Below are 14,919 nucleotides of genomic sequence, written 5' to 3' on the forward strand. Positions count from 1 at the left end.
GTCCCAGAGTGGGGCCGACCAGGCAGAGTTTGCCGTGAGGGGACTGGCCTCGGTATCCCCGGGTGTGTCGGCCACCCCCCGCCCCTCCTTCAGGTCCGTCCCCCGCCACCCCACCCACACCGGGGCCAGGCTGCCGTCATTTCTCATCGGCATGGCTGCGCCCCTCCGTTCTGGTGCCCCCACTTTCACGTTTGACTCCTAAAACCCGGTTCCCCACGAAAGCCACCGATATTTTGCCAAGATTTAAAAACGGAGAGACTTTGCCTTAAAAATCTTACTTTCTGGCTTCTGTTGAAAACAGATCCCAGAACACCTGGCGGTGCTGGGCCCGCCGCCTTCCCACCTGACCACGCTTGGAAGGGAGACGCGGCCGTCCCCTCCGATGGGACGTGCTTGCCAGCTCCCCACAGTCCCCGACGCTCCCCTGCCTTCGTCGTCTGTCACATCACAGGGGAGAGAAGTGATTTCTCTATTCTGAGCCCCTGAGAAAAGTGGCAGAATGGCTGTGCTCCGTCCAAACATCAGGGTTCCGGGCAGCTGTAGAAGAGAACGAGGATGCTGTCCGTGTAGGGATATGAAGGATCTCTGGACAGTACTAAGTGGAAAAGCAGGTGCAGCACGTCCTAGAGATGCTGCTGTGTTTTGGTGTGAAAAAAGGAGAAAAGTCAGAATACGTGTATGTGTGGGGCGCCTGGGCGGCTCAGTCGGTTCAGCGTCCGACTTCGGCTCAGGTCATGATCTCACAGTTCATGGGTTCGAGCCCCGTGTTGGGCTCTGTGCTGACAGCTCAGAGCCTGGAGCCTGCTTCGGATTCTGTGTCTCCCTCTCTCTCTGCCCCTCCCCTGCTCATGTTCTGTCTCTCTGTCTCTCAGAAATAAATAAACATTAAAAAAAAAAAAAGAATACATGTACGTGTGTGTGTATCTGTGAGTATTTGTGTTTGTTGCTTTTGCATAAAGATTCTCTGGAAGGTTATGGAAGGCACTTGTAGTTGTGGTTCCTGTGCGGGGGATGGGGAGGAACTCGATGCCTTAGGGCTCAGTGTGTAGGAGAAGAGACTTGTCGTATTTTTGACTTTTTATATTTTCGACTCTCGAACCATGTGAATGTGTTATGATTTAGAAGTTAAATTTTTTTTAAGTTTATTTATTTTGACAGAGAGAGAGAGAGAGAGAGAAAGAGAGGGAGACAGTGGGAGGGGCAGAGAGAGAGAGAGAGGGGGAGAGAGAGAATCCCAAGCAGGCTCCACACTGTGAGCGCAGAGCCCGACGTGGGGCCCGAATTCATGAACCTGTGAGATCGTGACCTGAGCCGAAATCAGGAGTCAGAGGCGTAACTGACTGAGCCACCCAGGAGCCCCTGGAAGTTAAATTTTTGAGAAAGGGGGAAAAAGAGAAAGGGAAATGAATTACAGTTTTAGAGGGAGAGCGATGGGTAAGGAAGCAGATGGGGGTGCGTCTCCCTGAGGGCAGGCTTTGCGGGTGCGTCTGCACAGGGCCTGGTGTGCGAGATGCTCAGTAAACGTTTGTGGACCGAATGGGGGTGAGGGATGTTCCTGTGTGTTTTTTAACGCAGAAGCCGGGGAGGTTTTTCCTTACTCCCCACCCAAGTTCCTGGACCGTGGTACCTCCCGTGTCCTAGGTGGCGTTTGAACGTGTCACCCTCCTTTCAGGCCACCCCGGGGAGATCAGAGGCCTGGGTGCTCACCTCTCCCTGCTTCTCTTCCCCCAGGCATTCCTGCATCGCATCCGGCAGAACGTGGCGGACTCCGTGGAGAAGGGCCTCACGGAAGAGAACGTCAAGGTGTGGATCGCTGGGCCAGCCCCTCTGCCGCTGTGTGCCTTGCTCACCACGGCCATCCTGTCCTCCAGGCTTCTCTGTGCCAGGCCTCCTGGCGTGGAGCCAGCGGAAAATCCCTTCCCGAGCGCCCCTGGGAGCCTGGCCCCTCCAGCTGCCCTCTCGGCGGCCCTGGCCCGTGCCCCTGCACCGGGCGTTGAGTGTCGAGGCAGAGCGGTTGAGCGACTGGGGCCGGCCTTCGTCTTGGCTGTGGCTGTGGAGTGTTTCGCGAGGACGTCCATAGGCCCTCTGTGTGCATGGCAGAGGCCCCCGCACTCGCCAGGCCCGGCTTTCCAGTGTGACCTCACCCTCTGGGAGGCTGCCTTTAGTTCTTGGGGCTCCAGGGTCCTGGTCCAGGGGAGAGGGGAGACAGCGTGGGGTGGGTGTCAGAGGCGGCCGACCTGGGTAGCACGTGAGGGACTTGGTCAGACAGGATGTTCTCCCCACATGTGTCGGCTAGTCTGGACAGCAGCCTTGCAGTTGATAATTCTGAGCTCAGTGTTTCGGGTAAAAAGCCGAGGCTTTAGATGCAAAGAGATGTTCAGGGTCACTGCATGGCCGGTCCCCGACGGTGCTGGGATTTCGGCATTTTATGCATGCGTGCGTTCATTCATTTATTCACTCCTTCATTCGGCAAATATTTACTGAGGACCTGCTGTTTGTTTGTCACATGTATTTATCACAGTCTGTTTCTTTATTGCGATTCAAAAATTATGATAATTTTAAATTGTAACTTATTTCAGTCTTTAAAAGATTACTTTTTTTGTGAGGTATATAACTCACATGCAGTAAGGGTGCATCCTCTGTGTCGGACGTGATGCAGTTTCACGTATGAACACGTCTATGTAACCATGATCCAAATGAAGACAGAGCATTTCCTGCCCCAGCAGGCCCCTGTGTCCCCCTGCCAGCAAATGCCCACTCCCCAAAGGTAACCATCGATTAGTTTTGTCTTTTTTAAATTTTTTTTATTAAAAAAAAATTTTTTTTAACATTTATTCAGTTTTGAGAGACAGAGAGAGACAGAGCATGAGCAGGGGAGGGGCAGAGAGAGAGGGAGACACAGAATTGGAAGCAGGCTCCAGGTTCTGAGCTGTCAGCACAGAGCCCGACGCGGGGCTTGAACTCACGGGCTCTGAGATCATGACCTGAGCCGAAGTCAGACGCTTAACTGACTGAGCCACCCGGGCGCCCCTCAATTAGTTTTTTTTTAATGTTTTATTTATTTTTGAGAGAGAGAGGAGAGCGTGAGTGGGGGAGGGGCGGAGAGAGAGAGGGAGCGAGAATCCCAAGCAGGCTCCACCCTGACAGCACTGAGCCCAACGTGGGGCTAGAACTTACGAACTGTGAGATCATGACCTGAGCCGAAGTCGGATGCTCAACGGACTGAGCCACCAGGTGCCCCAGTTATTGATTAGTTTTGCACTTTTATACAGAAGTGAGCTTTTTCACGTCTGGTATCTTTTCTCACTGTTACGTGTGTGAGGTTTGCCCATGTTGTCATGCATAGCTACGATCCGGTCTTTTTCATTGCTGGGTAGTAATCCATAGTGCGAGTGTCCCATAATTTACCATCCGTTCCCCTGTGGATGGATATTTGAGTTATTTCCAGTTTGGGGCTTTTATGACCACACAGGCTGTCATTTCTTTTGGGTACACACTCGGGAGACAGATGTTCATTTTGAAATTTACAGCCATCCCTTGAGGTGAGTGTAGTACGTAGTGTGATCTGTATCTATCATATCTGTCCTCAACGTAAGCGGATCCAACCGTGTGCACTGGACAAGATGGGAGGGAGAAAAATAACCAAATAGTGCAGGTGATTCTTCCAGCCACCTCACATGACTAGTGTGTCCTCCAGGGCTAGGTGGAGGAGGAAGGGCAGAGACTGAGGAATGGTCTCCAGCCCAGCCTTCCCTGCCCACCCTCAGGCCATCTCCCTCTGTAGACTTTCTGGTACATTCCAAAGGTCCGTGGGGTTGGTCTTCATTCCTTGAGGTCTGGACTCGCCTGTCACCTTCTCAGCAGGGCTGTCCATGGCCCTCTGTCCCACCCTGGGACTCTCTTCCTGTTTTCCTTTTGTCTTTAGTGCTTCTTACCCCCTAGAAAACTCTGTTTTTTTGTTTTTGTTTTTTTTTTTTTAATTTTTTTTTTCAACGTTTATTTATTTTTGGGACAGAGAGAGACAGAGCATGAATGGGGGAGGGGCAGAGAGAGAAGGAGACACAGAATCGGAAACAGGCTCCAGGCTCTGAGCCATCAGCCCAGAGCCTGACGCGGGGCTCGAACTCACAGACCGCGAGATCGTGACCTGGCTGAAGTCGGACGCTTAACCGACTGCGCCACCCAGGCGCCCCTGTTTTTGTTTTTTTTAAATAGGCTTCATGCCCAGCATGGAGCCCAACATAGAGCTTGAACTCAAGACCCTGAGATCAAGACCTGAGCTGAGATCAAGAGTTGGACGCTTGGGGCGCCTGGGTGGCTCAGTTGGACAGCCACTTCGGCTCAGGTTACGATCTTGCGGTCCATGAGTTCGAGCCCCGCGTCAGGCTCCGTGCTGACAGCTCGGAGCCTGGAGCCTGTTTCAGATTCTGTGTCTCCCTCTCTCTCTGCCCCTCCCCCACTCACACTCTGTTTCTCTCTCTCTCAAAAATAAATAAACATTAGAAAAAAAAAAAAAGGAGTTGGATGCTTAACCAACTGAGCCACCCAGGTACCCCCTGGACGGTTAAGCATCCGACTTCTGCTCAGGTCATGATCTCACGGTTCGTGAGTTTGAGCCCCTCGTTGGGCTTTTCTGCTGTCACCACAGAGCCCCCTTCAGATCCTTTGTCTCTGCTCTCTTTGCCCTTCCTCCCCTCATGCTGTCTCTCTCTCTGAAAAAAAAAAAAAAAAAAAAACAACATTAAAAAACAAACACTTGTTTTGGTTCTTTGTTTGTTGCCTGTCCCCTTCCATTAGAATGTCACCTCCATGAAGGCAGGCACATGTCTGTTCCCTGCCGTATCCCTGATGGCCTCTAACAGTGCCTGGCACACAGTGGGTGCTCAGTCAGTCAGTATTTGCTGAATGAATGAATAAAAACCCCAGAGGGAACCACAAACCAGTCGTAACACTGGTTACCCCTGCTGTGGGCCCCAATAGGATGGGTGGGAGGAGGGACTTCTCGCTGGATTCATTTTACTGTGTTTTAGTTTTTGAAACATCTGAGGACCTTCTTCAAAATTAAATTAAAAAAAATGTACCTCTTTTCAAAAAAAAATTTTTTTAATGTTTATTTTTCACAGAGAGAGAGAGAGAGAGAGAGAGGGAGAGAGAGACAGAGCATGAGCAGGGGAGGGGCAGAGAGAGGGGAGACAGAGAATCCAAAGCTGGCTCCAGGCTGCGAGCTGTCAGCACAGAGCCTGACGCGGGGCTCGAACTCATAAACTGCAAGATCATGACCTGAGCTGAAGTCGGACGCTCAACCGACTGAGCCACCCAGGCCCCCTCACCTCTTTTTTTTTTTTTTTTTTTTTTTAAGGGAAAGAGGATTTATGCAGTTCAAAAGGACCTTAAGTAGATGAAAGTCTTCTTAATTCTTAGTTCTCCTTCCCAGAGGTCCCTGCAGTGACCAGCTTGACTCTTCACTCAGATAGGCTCTGCTTTCGTTCCCCTGGGGAGGAATGGCTTTTTTTTTTTTTTTTTCCTTTTGAAACACAGACGGGCCCATGCTGGAGTCTTGTTTGCAACCATGATTCCTCCTTCCCCCACCCCCCCCCCAACTTAACAATATATATTAAGGGTCATTCCAGGATTACGTGTCCGTATATACAGATCTGCAGATTCTTCTTACGGACTGCATAGTATTTCAGCATGTAGAATTTACTTAATTATAATCAGGCCAGTTGATCCAGCTATCTGATGAGTCCCCCCTTTGGCCATTTGCCTTTTCCCCAGATTTTTGCTATTGCCGACAAGGCTGCAGTGTGTCCTTGGCTCTCCACCAGGCTCTTCACCTTGGCATTATTAACACTTTGGGCCGGATAATTCTTAGCTGTGATGGGCTTTTCCCGTGTATTGTGTTTAATAGCATCCCTAGCCTCTACCTATGAGATGCTGGTAACATCACTTCCCCACAGTTTGTGATGACCACAAATGTCCCTAGACATTGGGACATTGTCCCACAAATGTCCCCTGGGGGGCCAAATTGTCCCTGGTCGGAGACAACTGATTGCCAGTTAAATCCTAAAATGTAGAATTGCTGGGTCAGGTTGTATGTGCATTTCAAACTCTGTAGATTCATTCAGGGGAAAAGGCAGCCTTCTGTATTGTTTGTGAAAGTTTAGACAGCATATTGAAAAAAGATTTTTTTTAATGTTTATTTTTGAGAGAGAGCGGTGGGGGGAGGGGCAGAGAGAGAGGGAGACACAGAATCGGAAGCAGGCACCAGGCTCCAAGCTGTCGGCACAGAGTCCGACACGGGGCTCGAACTCACGGACTGTGAGATCGTGACCTGAGCCGAAGCCAGACGCTTAACTGACTGAGCCACGCAGGCACTCCTATGCATATTTTGAACATCCTTCCCTATTGTATTTTCTTTGGCCACATCACATGATGGGTGCACGGAAGGACCCTCATCGTTTTAAAAATCAAGGCTTCTGATCCAACATGCTGGTTGTCGACCATGATGAAAATTGTGATCAATGTCTTAATATCTAGTTCCCTGCATGCTGAGTGTGAACCTCCCTTCTGCTGCTTAGTGGACTGCGTGACCTTGAGAATATTAATTTATTTTGGGTCCCCGTTCTTCATCTATAAATGGGGGATGACGGTAGTTTCTGCCTCATGGAGTCACACAGAAAATTCGATGCCGTAAGTGCATGTAAAGTTCGTAGCACAGGATTAGGCATGAATAAATGCTGGCAGTATTTTGTTTTAGTTATTTTCGTGAGTGGCTAAACTGGCTGCAGTGTATCAGTGTGCCTGTTGCATCATATTCTCGTCTACACTGGGGGTTATGCGTGTCCTTATGCTTGATTTTGCTCTCCCTCTGTGCCTTGATTAACTCTATCCTCGGGCCTCGCTTTTCCTCACAGATCCTGTTCTCGAACATCGAAGACATCTTGGAAGTTCACAAGGATTTCTTGGCTGCCTTGGAGTATTGTTTACATCCCGAACCTCAGTCTCAGCATGAACTTGGGAACGTTTTTTTAAAATTCGTGAGTACGGTGCCCCAGCCCCTGTTGGAGCCTGTAGCTTTGGGGGAGTGGGCTCTTTCCCCAGCCTCCTCTGCAGGCCTGTCTGGGACACGGAGAGGCAGGTGGCAGGCAGGCCCAGCCTCTGCCCACAGGAACGGGGGAAGCCGTTCGGTCCCTGCAGATTAGTGCTGTTTTTAGTTGTCTCTCCCTCCCCTCGATGCCATGTGGAGTGCGGCTCCCTTTTCCTCGGGGCTCCTTGTGGAACGACCATGTCCTGGGGTTCCCTTGACCTCCTGGCCTGGCAGGACCCTTCTGCTGCAGAATGACCAACAGGGTAGCCAGTGCCAAGAGGGTGGACCTGGGCCAGGCAGACCTGGGTGTGAGTCCCAGCTTGGCCACCCCCCGACCCACGAGGGTGTCTTGGGTTCCCACTCAGCTGCTGGTCGGAGAGGCTGATGGCTTTTCACAATAGTCTGTCTCTTCCTGCAGGATTCCCGAGTTGCTTGGAATAGTGAGAGAACGGTTGGCGGGAGGAGGGGGTGGGCACCCTAAAACCTGACCACCACCTACTGAGTTGATGGCAAACTAGCACAGATGTTCTCTTTGTGCCGGGTGCTGTTCTAAGTGCTTCACGTATTTTAATTGATTAAAACTTCACAACAACCTTCGACAGTGTGCATCGTTATTGTACTCACTTTACAAACGGGAACGGAGGCCCAGAGAGGGTAGATCATGATTCAAGCTCACACGGCTAGGGAATGCTGGAGCCGGGACTTGGGCCATTGTAATTTGGCCCCAGGGCTTATGTTTTTCATCACCTTACACGCTAAGTTTCCTGAAATACATCCTAAACACCTACTGTGTGCCAGGCGCTGTACTTGGCCCTGAGGAATGCCGCCCTAAATAAGACAGATTTATTGTCGCCACCGTGAGGCTCGTAGGCTGCAGAAACGGAGGATGCCAGTACAGATGGTGACCCGGGTTACGAAGGATATAAAATACAGATGTGCGAGGAGTGACTGTGCTCGAAGTTGCTTGAAATTGGGAAGTCAGGGACAGGATTGCTAGACGGAGCAAACAAAAACACCCATGACATCTGAGCAAATTGGCAAATGAAAGATAATTCTTTAGTGTGAGTATGTCTCATGCACTGTTTGGGACACACTTCCAGTAAGAAATGATTTGTTGTTCCTCTGAAATTCAGACTCATCTGGGTGTCCCGTGTTTCTCGTCTGGGTGTCCCGTGTTTTATCTGGCAACCCCGACTGCCTCAGGGCAGGCCTCTGGAGCATGGTAAAGTGGGATGATCTTGGCCGGGGGTGGGGGTGGGGGGGGCGGGACATTCCAGAGGGAGACCCTCACGAGGGCAGAGGCCCTGGACCAGGTGTGCACGGAGGGGAAGGCAGGCAGGCTGGTGTGGCCGGTGCAGAGTCAGTGATGCGGGGGGGTGCAGGGATGCCGTGGGGGCAGATCCCATAGAGATCTCCCCCTAAGAATTGCAGGTTTGTAGCAGGGTCGTGCGGTGTGCGTGGCTCTCACCCCCTCCCTGTAGCTGTGCGGATAAGCGGATGATACGTTGGGGAAACCCTCGCAAAAGTCAGACCGGGATCTCACGCTTCCCTCTGCGATGGGGGAGGCGTCCACGTGGCCAGCCTCCGTCTGAGCCTCAGTCTTTTTGGGTGCAAAGGGAGTGGCCTGGAGCAGATGGCATCCGTGGAGGCAGCGAGGCTCCCGGGCCGGGCCGTTGCGGGCGGCAGCCGTCACCTCTGACGATCCGTGAAGCCTCCCCGGGGGCTCGACCCTCTCCCCCAGCTGTCCCAGCTGGCATCTGTCCACTTCTCCTCCTTCACATCCCAACCAGGCTCCCCGCCCACCACATCTGTGTGTGCACAACTGCTTGTCCCTTTCTTCTTGGCACAACAATCAAAGCCCCATGTGGGGCCCCTGGGAGGAAATTGAACACTTGGGCTCTGAGCCGTCAAAAGCAGCATTTCCATATCTGCAGGGTCTGGGGCCCCGAGACACAGCTGGGATTAGGCTCCCGGCAAGGACAGGGGAGTGATGGAGCGGGGCATGGTTTTGAGGAGGGGGTGTCTCCATTTGCTAAATTTAACTTCTCCAAGCCTCAAGTCCTGGTCCCCTGCCGTTTTCACGAGCTGAAGGAGAGGATGACAGAGCGGAAGAGGGGCTCGGGGGAGCCTCCCCTCACTGCAGCCACGGCAGACATCGCTAATCAATCACAGCATTCTGCCTCGGGCTCCCTGGGGTGGGGGTGGGGCTTGAGACTCCTTCTCACCAGTTCCAGCCAGTGCCACTCTTTGATTGGGGTTACCCTCTGCTTTCTGGCCCAGTCTTTTCAGGGTACAGATGGAGGTGGACAGGGAGACCCTGTCACCTCACCAGGCTTGGGTCCAGTTTTTCATTCTCTCCCGCCTTTCAGAGCGTGCATTTATTCGGACTGTCTTCGTTGCGAGTGATGAAAACACCAATTCAAGTAGGCTTAAGCCAACAAAAAAGACTTTATGGCTCATACAAACGAAATATTCCAGTGAGCGGGATTTAGGCATAGCTAGATCCAGGGCCCCATATGGTGTTTCCAGGACTCGGTCTTTCTCTTTAGGCTCTGATTTCCTTTGTGTTGGCTTCATTCTCGAGGGGTGGGGGGCCGAATGCCTCACAGGGTGGCAGACGTGGCCTTTAGCAGCTTCAGGCTGACAGTCTGCCAGCTTGGCAGTGACAGTTCAAAGAGAGCCTCTCTCCACAGTAATTCCAGCATGAGTCATTGAGGGCTGTCCTTGGCCCAGCTTGGGGCACATGGCCACCGTTGCCAGGACAGGGGACTCTTTGATTGATTTGGCCTGGGTCGTGCGCTCACTTGCGGTGCCTGGGAGCGGGGTGGGGTCAGTGGGCTCAGTGGAGGAGGTGGTTCCCAGGGGAAAAGTTGGGGCCCATGACCAGAACGAACAAGGGGGAATGGGTGGCGGGTGGGTAAAACCAGGCACGTCCCGGTTTTAGAGCCGAGGCCGCGGCTGCAGTGGACCACGGTCATCTAGAAGGAGCGGGAGCTGGTTTGAGGTCCGTTGGGCTCCTCTTAATTCCTCCTGCTTCCTTGCCTCCATTCATCAAGTCCTCACGACGCCTGCTCCCTGCTGGCGACTCCAGTACTACAGCAGTGACCCCAGCCGATGCAAGCCCCGCCCCCACGGGGCTCACAGGGCAGGGGTGGGTGGGAGGAGGTGGACACTGCACAGCCGAGAAGGGAGACGTACCTGAGGTCAAGGCCTACTGCGTTTCCCGGATTCTGCCTGGTGCCTTTCCCTGCCGGCCTGGTCTAAACCTGTGAACCCACTCAGCTCCCTTCCTCCCCACTTGGCGTCTCTTCTTTTCACCATCAGAGCCTACCCACCCAGTGCCCCACCCTGTTCACAGACCTGTTCACCCGAGGTCCTGACGATGGTAGTGAGAGCAGCCTCAATAACAGCAACACTAATACCAGCCAAGACTTAGTGAGTCCTCGCTCTGGACCATTCTAAGCACTTACAACGTGTTCACCTGATAATCTTGCCAAGCCGCCTCTTGGTGGGGAAGCCGTTATTGTCTACAATTTATGGACAAGAACGCAGAGGCTCTGAAACATGACATGCCTTGTTCAAGGCCGCAGAGCTGGCAACCTGGGAAGCCAGACCGTGAACTTGGGTGGAGAACTTGCGATCGCACATATGAGGTTGAGGTTGATGCCGCTATGGTCTCAGGGGCTCTGGTGTCTTATCTCTGAACAGCACTAGTAGGGGCCCCCCAGTCGCTAGAGCTCCTTACATATGGTTGGGACCTCCTGCTGTCCTTCATGTGCCTGCATTCAGAGCCCAGCCCCCCCGTAATAGGGCCCTGCAGGCCTTCTCTGCAGGAGCAGGCCTCAGGTGGGCCACTTCCTGTCACCTTCAACCGGAAAGGCCCTTTCTCTCTTCTCTGCAGCCCACCTCCCCGTGGTCCGCAGCTGAGGCCTGGCTCCACCTGTGTCTAGAGGCCTCCCTCACATCTTTTGTCCTCGCTTGGGTGAACCCCTGTGGTGCAGACCTCCTGACCAGTCTCCACGGGCCTTGATGGCCCCGTGGGCTCACTGGAGACCACTGGAAATGGAAAGCGTCCGCTTGGGCAGCGTGTGTGCGGGGGGCGGGGGCGGGGATGCTGGGGTCCCCTTTTCCCCTTCCCTGCCCTTGCATGTCTGCAGACACTGGGTGAGGGAGATGGTCGGGGACTCTGTGTGTTTCCGTGTGCATGCAGACCTTGGTGGTAGTGTTTGGAACATGTGGCTTGTGTCTTGTAACGTTTGAGGTCATTTGTGGCCGCTCCTTGGAGGTAGGCGTCAGGGCCGTTTCTCCCGGATGATCCTAACGTTGTCTGTTTTGGTGTTTTTCTCTAATATTCATGTTTGCCCATTGTGTTTGTAGCTAATACTTTTTGAGGAATTTTGAAATATTGTATAGAGTTCATCGTGTCCCAGTTATATTAAATATTAAGTTATTTACCCCGCCTGCAGCGCAAGCAGTGAGGGGCTGTTATCGTGTCTGTTTGGCGGATGAGGAAACCAAGGCGTAAAGAGGTGAAGCAGCTTGTCCAGGGCCACACCCGCTACTTAGGGAGCCTGGGGCTGGGTTTCCTACCCAGGCGGTCTGGTTCTCGAGTAACTTTTTCATCATTCTCTGCAGTCCCGTCCGAGCTTTGTTTGTGGTGTTGTGGCTTGGGTTTTGTCCCCCTGTTGCCTCCCGCTCCCATCCCCATCTTCGGTCAGGCCCCGGAGCTTCATGGCAGCAAGGGGGAGTTGAGAGAGGCTGTGAGACCCCGGGCTCGGGACTTGGCCTTGGTTTTCCCACGTGTGAGTGGGGCGGATCCAGTAACCACCTGGCAGGTTCCTGCGAGGACTGAATGGGTTTACCCTCTTTCCAAGAGAGTAGCGCGAGGCGTGTACTAAGTGCTCCGTGTCGGCCAGTGGCTCTGGCGGTGGGCCCTTTGCTGTTCAGGGTGTCTGCTCAGAGGGTGCACACGGAGCCCCCAGAGGCGAGCCCGGGCGGGTGGGGGCGGCTTACTGATTCTGAAACCCATCCTCTCTCCTCTCTGGTTTTCTGCTTCCTGTAGCCGCCCGTCGGCAGGATGACTGGGGGGTTTGTTTAGAAACAAGATGAGTTACTTGCTTTGTAGACCCGCCTCTTCCTTCCTCAGCTTCTTGGGGTCTCCTGCCCAACCCCCAGTGCAAGGTCAAGGCCCTTCAGCCCTTCCTGTCCAGCGGCTTTACCCAGGACATCCTTGTTTAGGGTTTGGCGGGCTGGGAAGCAGTATTGTGTGAGCCTTTTGGAACCAAGAATGTTCAGTGCAAAGCTTCCTGTTGGTCCCAGAAGCCCTGACGGATGGTTACAGACCTGGTGACCCACAGATGACCTCTAGATTGGAAAGAGTCCGACTTGGGGCTTAGGGGGCGTTTGGAGGTCAACAGAGGTATCCCCTTGCCTCAAGGCTGTCGCTGCTATGTGTCAGAGACCAGGAATCTATTTTCTCCCCCACATTCCTGAGCTTTATCTAGATTCTTTACGTTCGTATATACAGGGCATTGCACGTGGTAGGTGTTTAAGGTCAGTTATTTAGCAAGTGTTCATCGAGGGGCCTACTGTATGCCAGGCATTGTGCCAGGGTCTGGGAATACCTCAGTGAGCAAGATGGACGTGGTCCACTGCCTTCAGGGAGCGGACTACCCTGCAGAAAAGACAGATAAACAAATAATCTGAATAATTCCAGATCATACCTGGATGGCTGCTTTAGCTAGGGTAATCCAGGTGGCATTTGAGGAGGTGGAATTTGAGTTGGAGAGTAGTCAGGCCTGGGGGCATAGTGTTCTGGGTAGAGGAAATGGCAAGTGCAAAGGCCCTGAGGTAGGAATAGGCTGGCAAAGTCAAGGAGTAGATAGAAGGCCAGTGAGATGATGTCAGAGAAAGACAGGGTCATGTATCTGGCCCTTGAAATTCATAATCAAGTGTTGGATTTCATTTGTAGTGTAATAGAATACCACTGGGTTTTGTTTTTTAATTTTTGTTTTAAATGTTTGAGACAGAGAGAACATGAGCTGGGGAGGGGCAGAGAGAGAGGGAGACACAGAATCTGAAACAGGCTCCGGGCTCTGAGCTGTCAGCACAGAGCCTGACTCGGGCCTCGAACTCATCAACTGTGAGATCATGACCTGAGCCGAAGTCGGATGCTCAACTGACTGAGCCACCCAGGTGCCGCACCACTGGGGGGTTTTAAGCAGGGATGTGACACAGTCTGACTTGTGCTTTAATACTAAGGGTGGACACTTCTTGAGCTCCTACTATATGCTGAAACCTTATGTTTTAACTCATTTAATTCTTATAACAACCCCATGAGTTAAGGCCTATTAATAACTCCACTGATGAGGAAACTGAGACACAGAGCGGTCAGGTACCTTGCCCAGGTTCACGCTTGTAAATGCAGAGCCGGGATTCAATCCCAGGCTGCTGGCTTGAGTCCGTGCACTTGACCCTGGGCTGTGCTGCTTCCTGAAAGGTTACTCAGGCTGCTGGGTGAAGAATGGGGACAGGAGTGGAGGCTGCGAGGCCTGCAGCGAGTGGGAGCCACCTTACCTGAAACCCCTCCTGCTGTGTGGTCGCTCAGGCTCTGGGCCAGTCCTTCCTCCCAGGCTGGCCCAGCTGTCAGCACATCTCAGAGTACCTGCTCTCCTGCCACGGGCTGTCTCCCACAGGCTCTGTCCTTGTCTTGCAGAAGGACAAGTTCTGCGTGTACGAGGAATATTGCAGCAACCACGAGAAGGCCCTGCGGCTGCTTGTGGAGCTCAACAAGATCCCCACTGTCCGCGCCTTCCTCTTGGTAAGTTTACTTGTCTTCCCCTCGGCTTCGGCCTTGCGAATCCCTGGGCACGAGACAGCTTCGCGCTGACCTGTGCTGCCCGGGTCGGCTGGGCATGACAGCTGGGGTAACGCTGGGATCGCCGAACGTTTTCTGGAAAGGGCCACATTTTTGCCTTTTTGCATCATGCGCTCTCTGTCACAGTGACTCAGTTCTGCCCTGGTAGCATGGAAGCCGCCATAAATAATATATAAAGGCGTGAGCGTGGCTGTGTTCCAGGAAAGTTTATTTACTAAACAGGCAGAGGGCTGGATCTGGCCCTCGGGCCAAGTTTGCCAATTTCTGGTCTAAAGTCGTGACCCTGAAAAGAGTGGTGTCAACGGTAGTAATAATTGTATTATTAGGATTATTTAGTTATGAGTGAAAGAAAGCCCAGTTAAAATTGGCTTAAGCCAAAAAAAAAAAAAAAAAATACATGGGTTCGCTTTTCTGGCAAGTTTAAGACCCCAGAGGCCTTCAGGCACTGAAGAATCTAGGTGTGTAAATATGTCATCAGGGACGTGTTTCTTGGTTCTGCGTTGCCCCGCCTTGGTTCCATTCTCAGGGAGGCTGTCTCCTTGGGGTTGCCAACGTGGCCTCCAGCAGCTTTGTGCTCATACCTCTGATAACTGAGCAGCCTTAGGATAAGAGAGCTCCCCTTAGCTCAGTAGTAACAGCAAGAATCCTGGGTCTGATGCTCATTGGCTCAGCTTGACTCAAGACCCTATCCCTGAACCAGTTGTTCTAGATGGAGGGGTTGGTTGTTGCTGATTGGCTACTTCTGGAGCTGGAGGGCAGAGTCAACTCTACCCAAACCACCGGCCCTAAGGGTGGGGTGGAGCCCGAGAGGGCGTTGGCTTGCGCTTGTGGAAGTAAGCTGGGACTAGATATGGGTCGGGCCACACCCCAGACATCCGCGATGGCCTTCGCTCTACAGGCTCTGTAGTTGCAGAGCTTGGCTTGTGGATGAAGGTTCTCATTTGTGACTTCCTTG

General features: G+C 52.7%; 1 protein-coding gene across 1 annotated transcript in view; it reads left to right on the forward strand.

Moving 5' to 3' along the window:
* PREX1 (phosphatidylinositol-3,4,5-trisphosphate dependent Rac exchange factor 1) overlaps positions 1-14,919 on the forward strand; it is a 185,246-nt gene that overhangs the window by 76,907 nt on the left and 93,420 nt on the right. The window contains exons 2-4 of the mRNA XM_047069417.1: positions 1,732-1,803; positions 6,915-7,037; positions 13,803-13,907. Coding sequence (XP_046925373.1) covers positions 1,732-1,803; positions 6,915-7,037; positions 13,803-13,907 — 300 coding nt within the window. The remainder of the gene's footprint in view (positions 1-1,731; positions 1,804-6,914; positions 7,038-13,802; positions 13,908-14,919) is intronic.

The sequence above is a fragment of the Lynx rufus genome, unplaced genomic scaffold (genome assembly GCF_022079265.1).
Source record: "Lynx rufus isolate CCGP_SWC_20201006 ecotype Redwood Valley unplaced genomic scaffold, mLynRuf1.p SCAF_8, whole genome shotgun sequence".
NCBI lineage: Eukaryota > Metazoa > Chordata > Mammalia > Carnivora > Felidae > Lynx > Lynx rufus.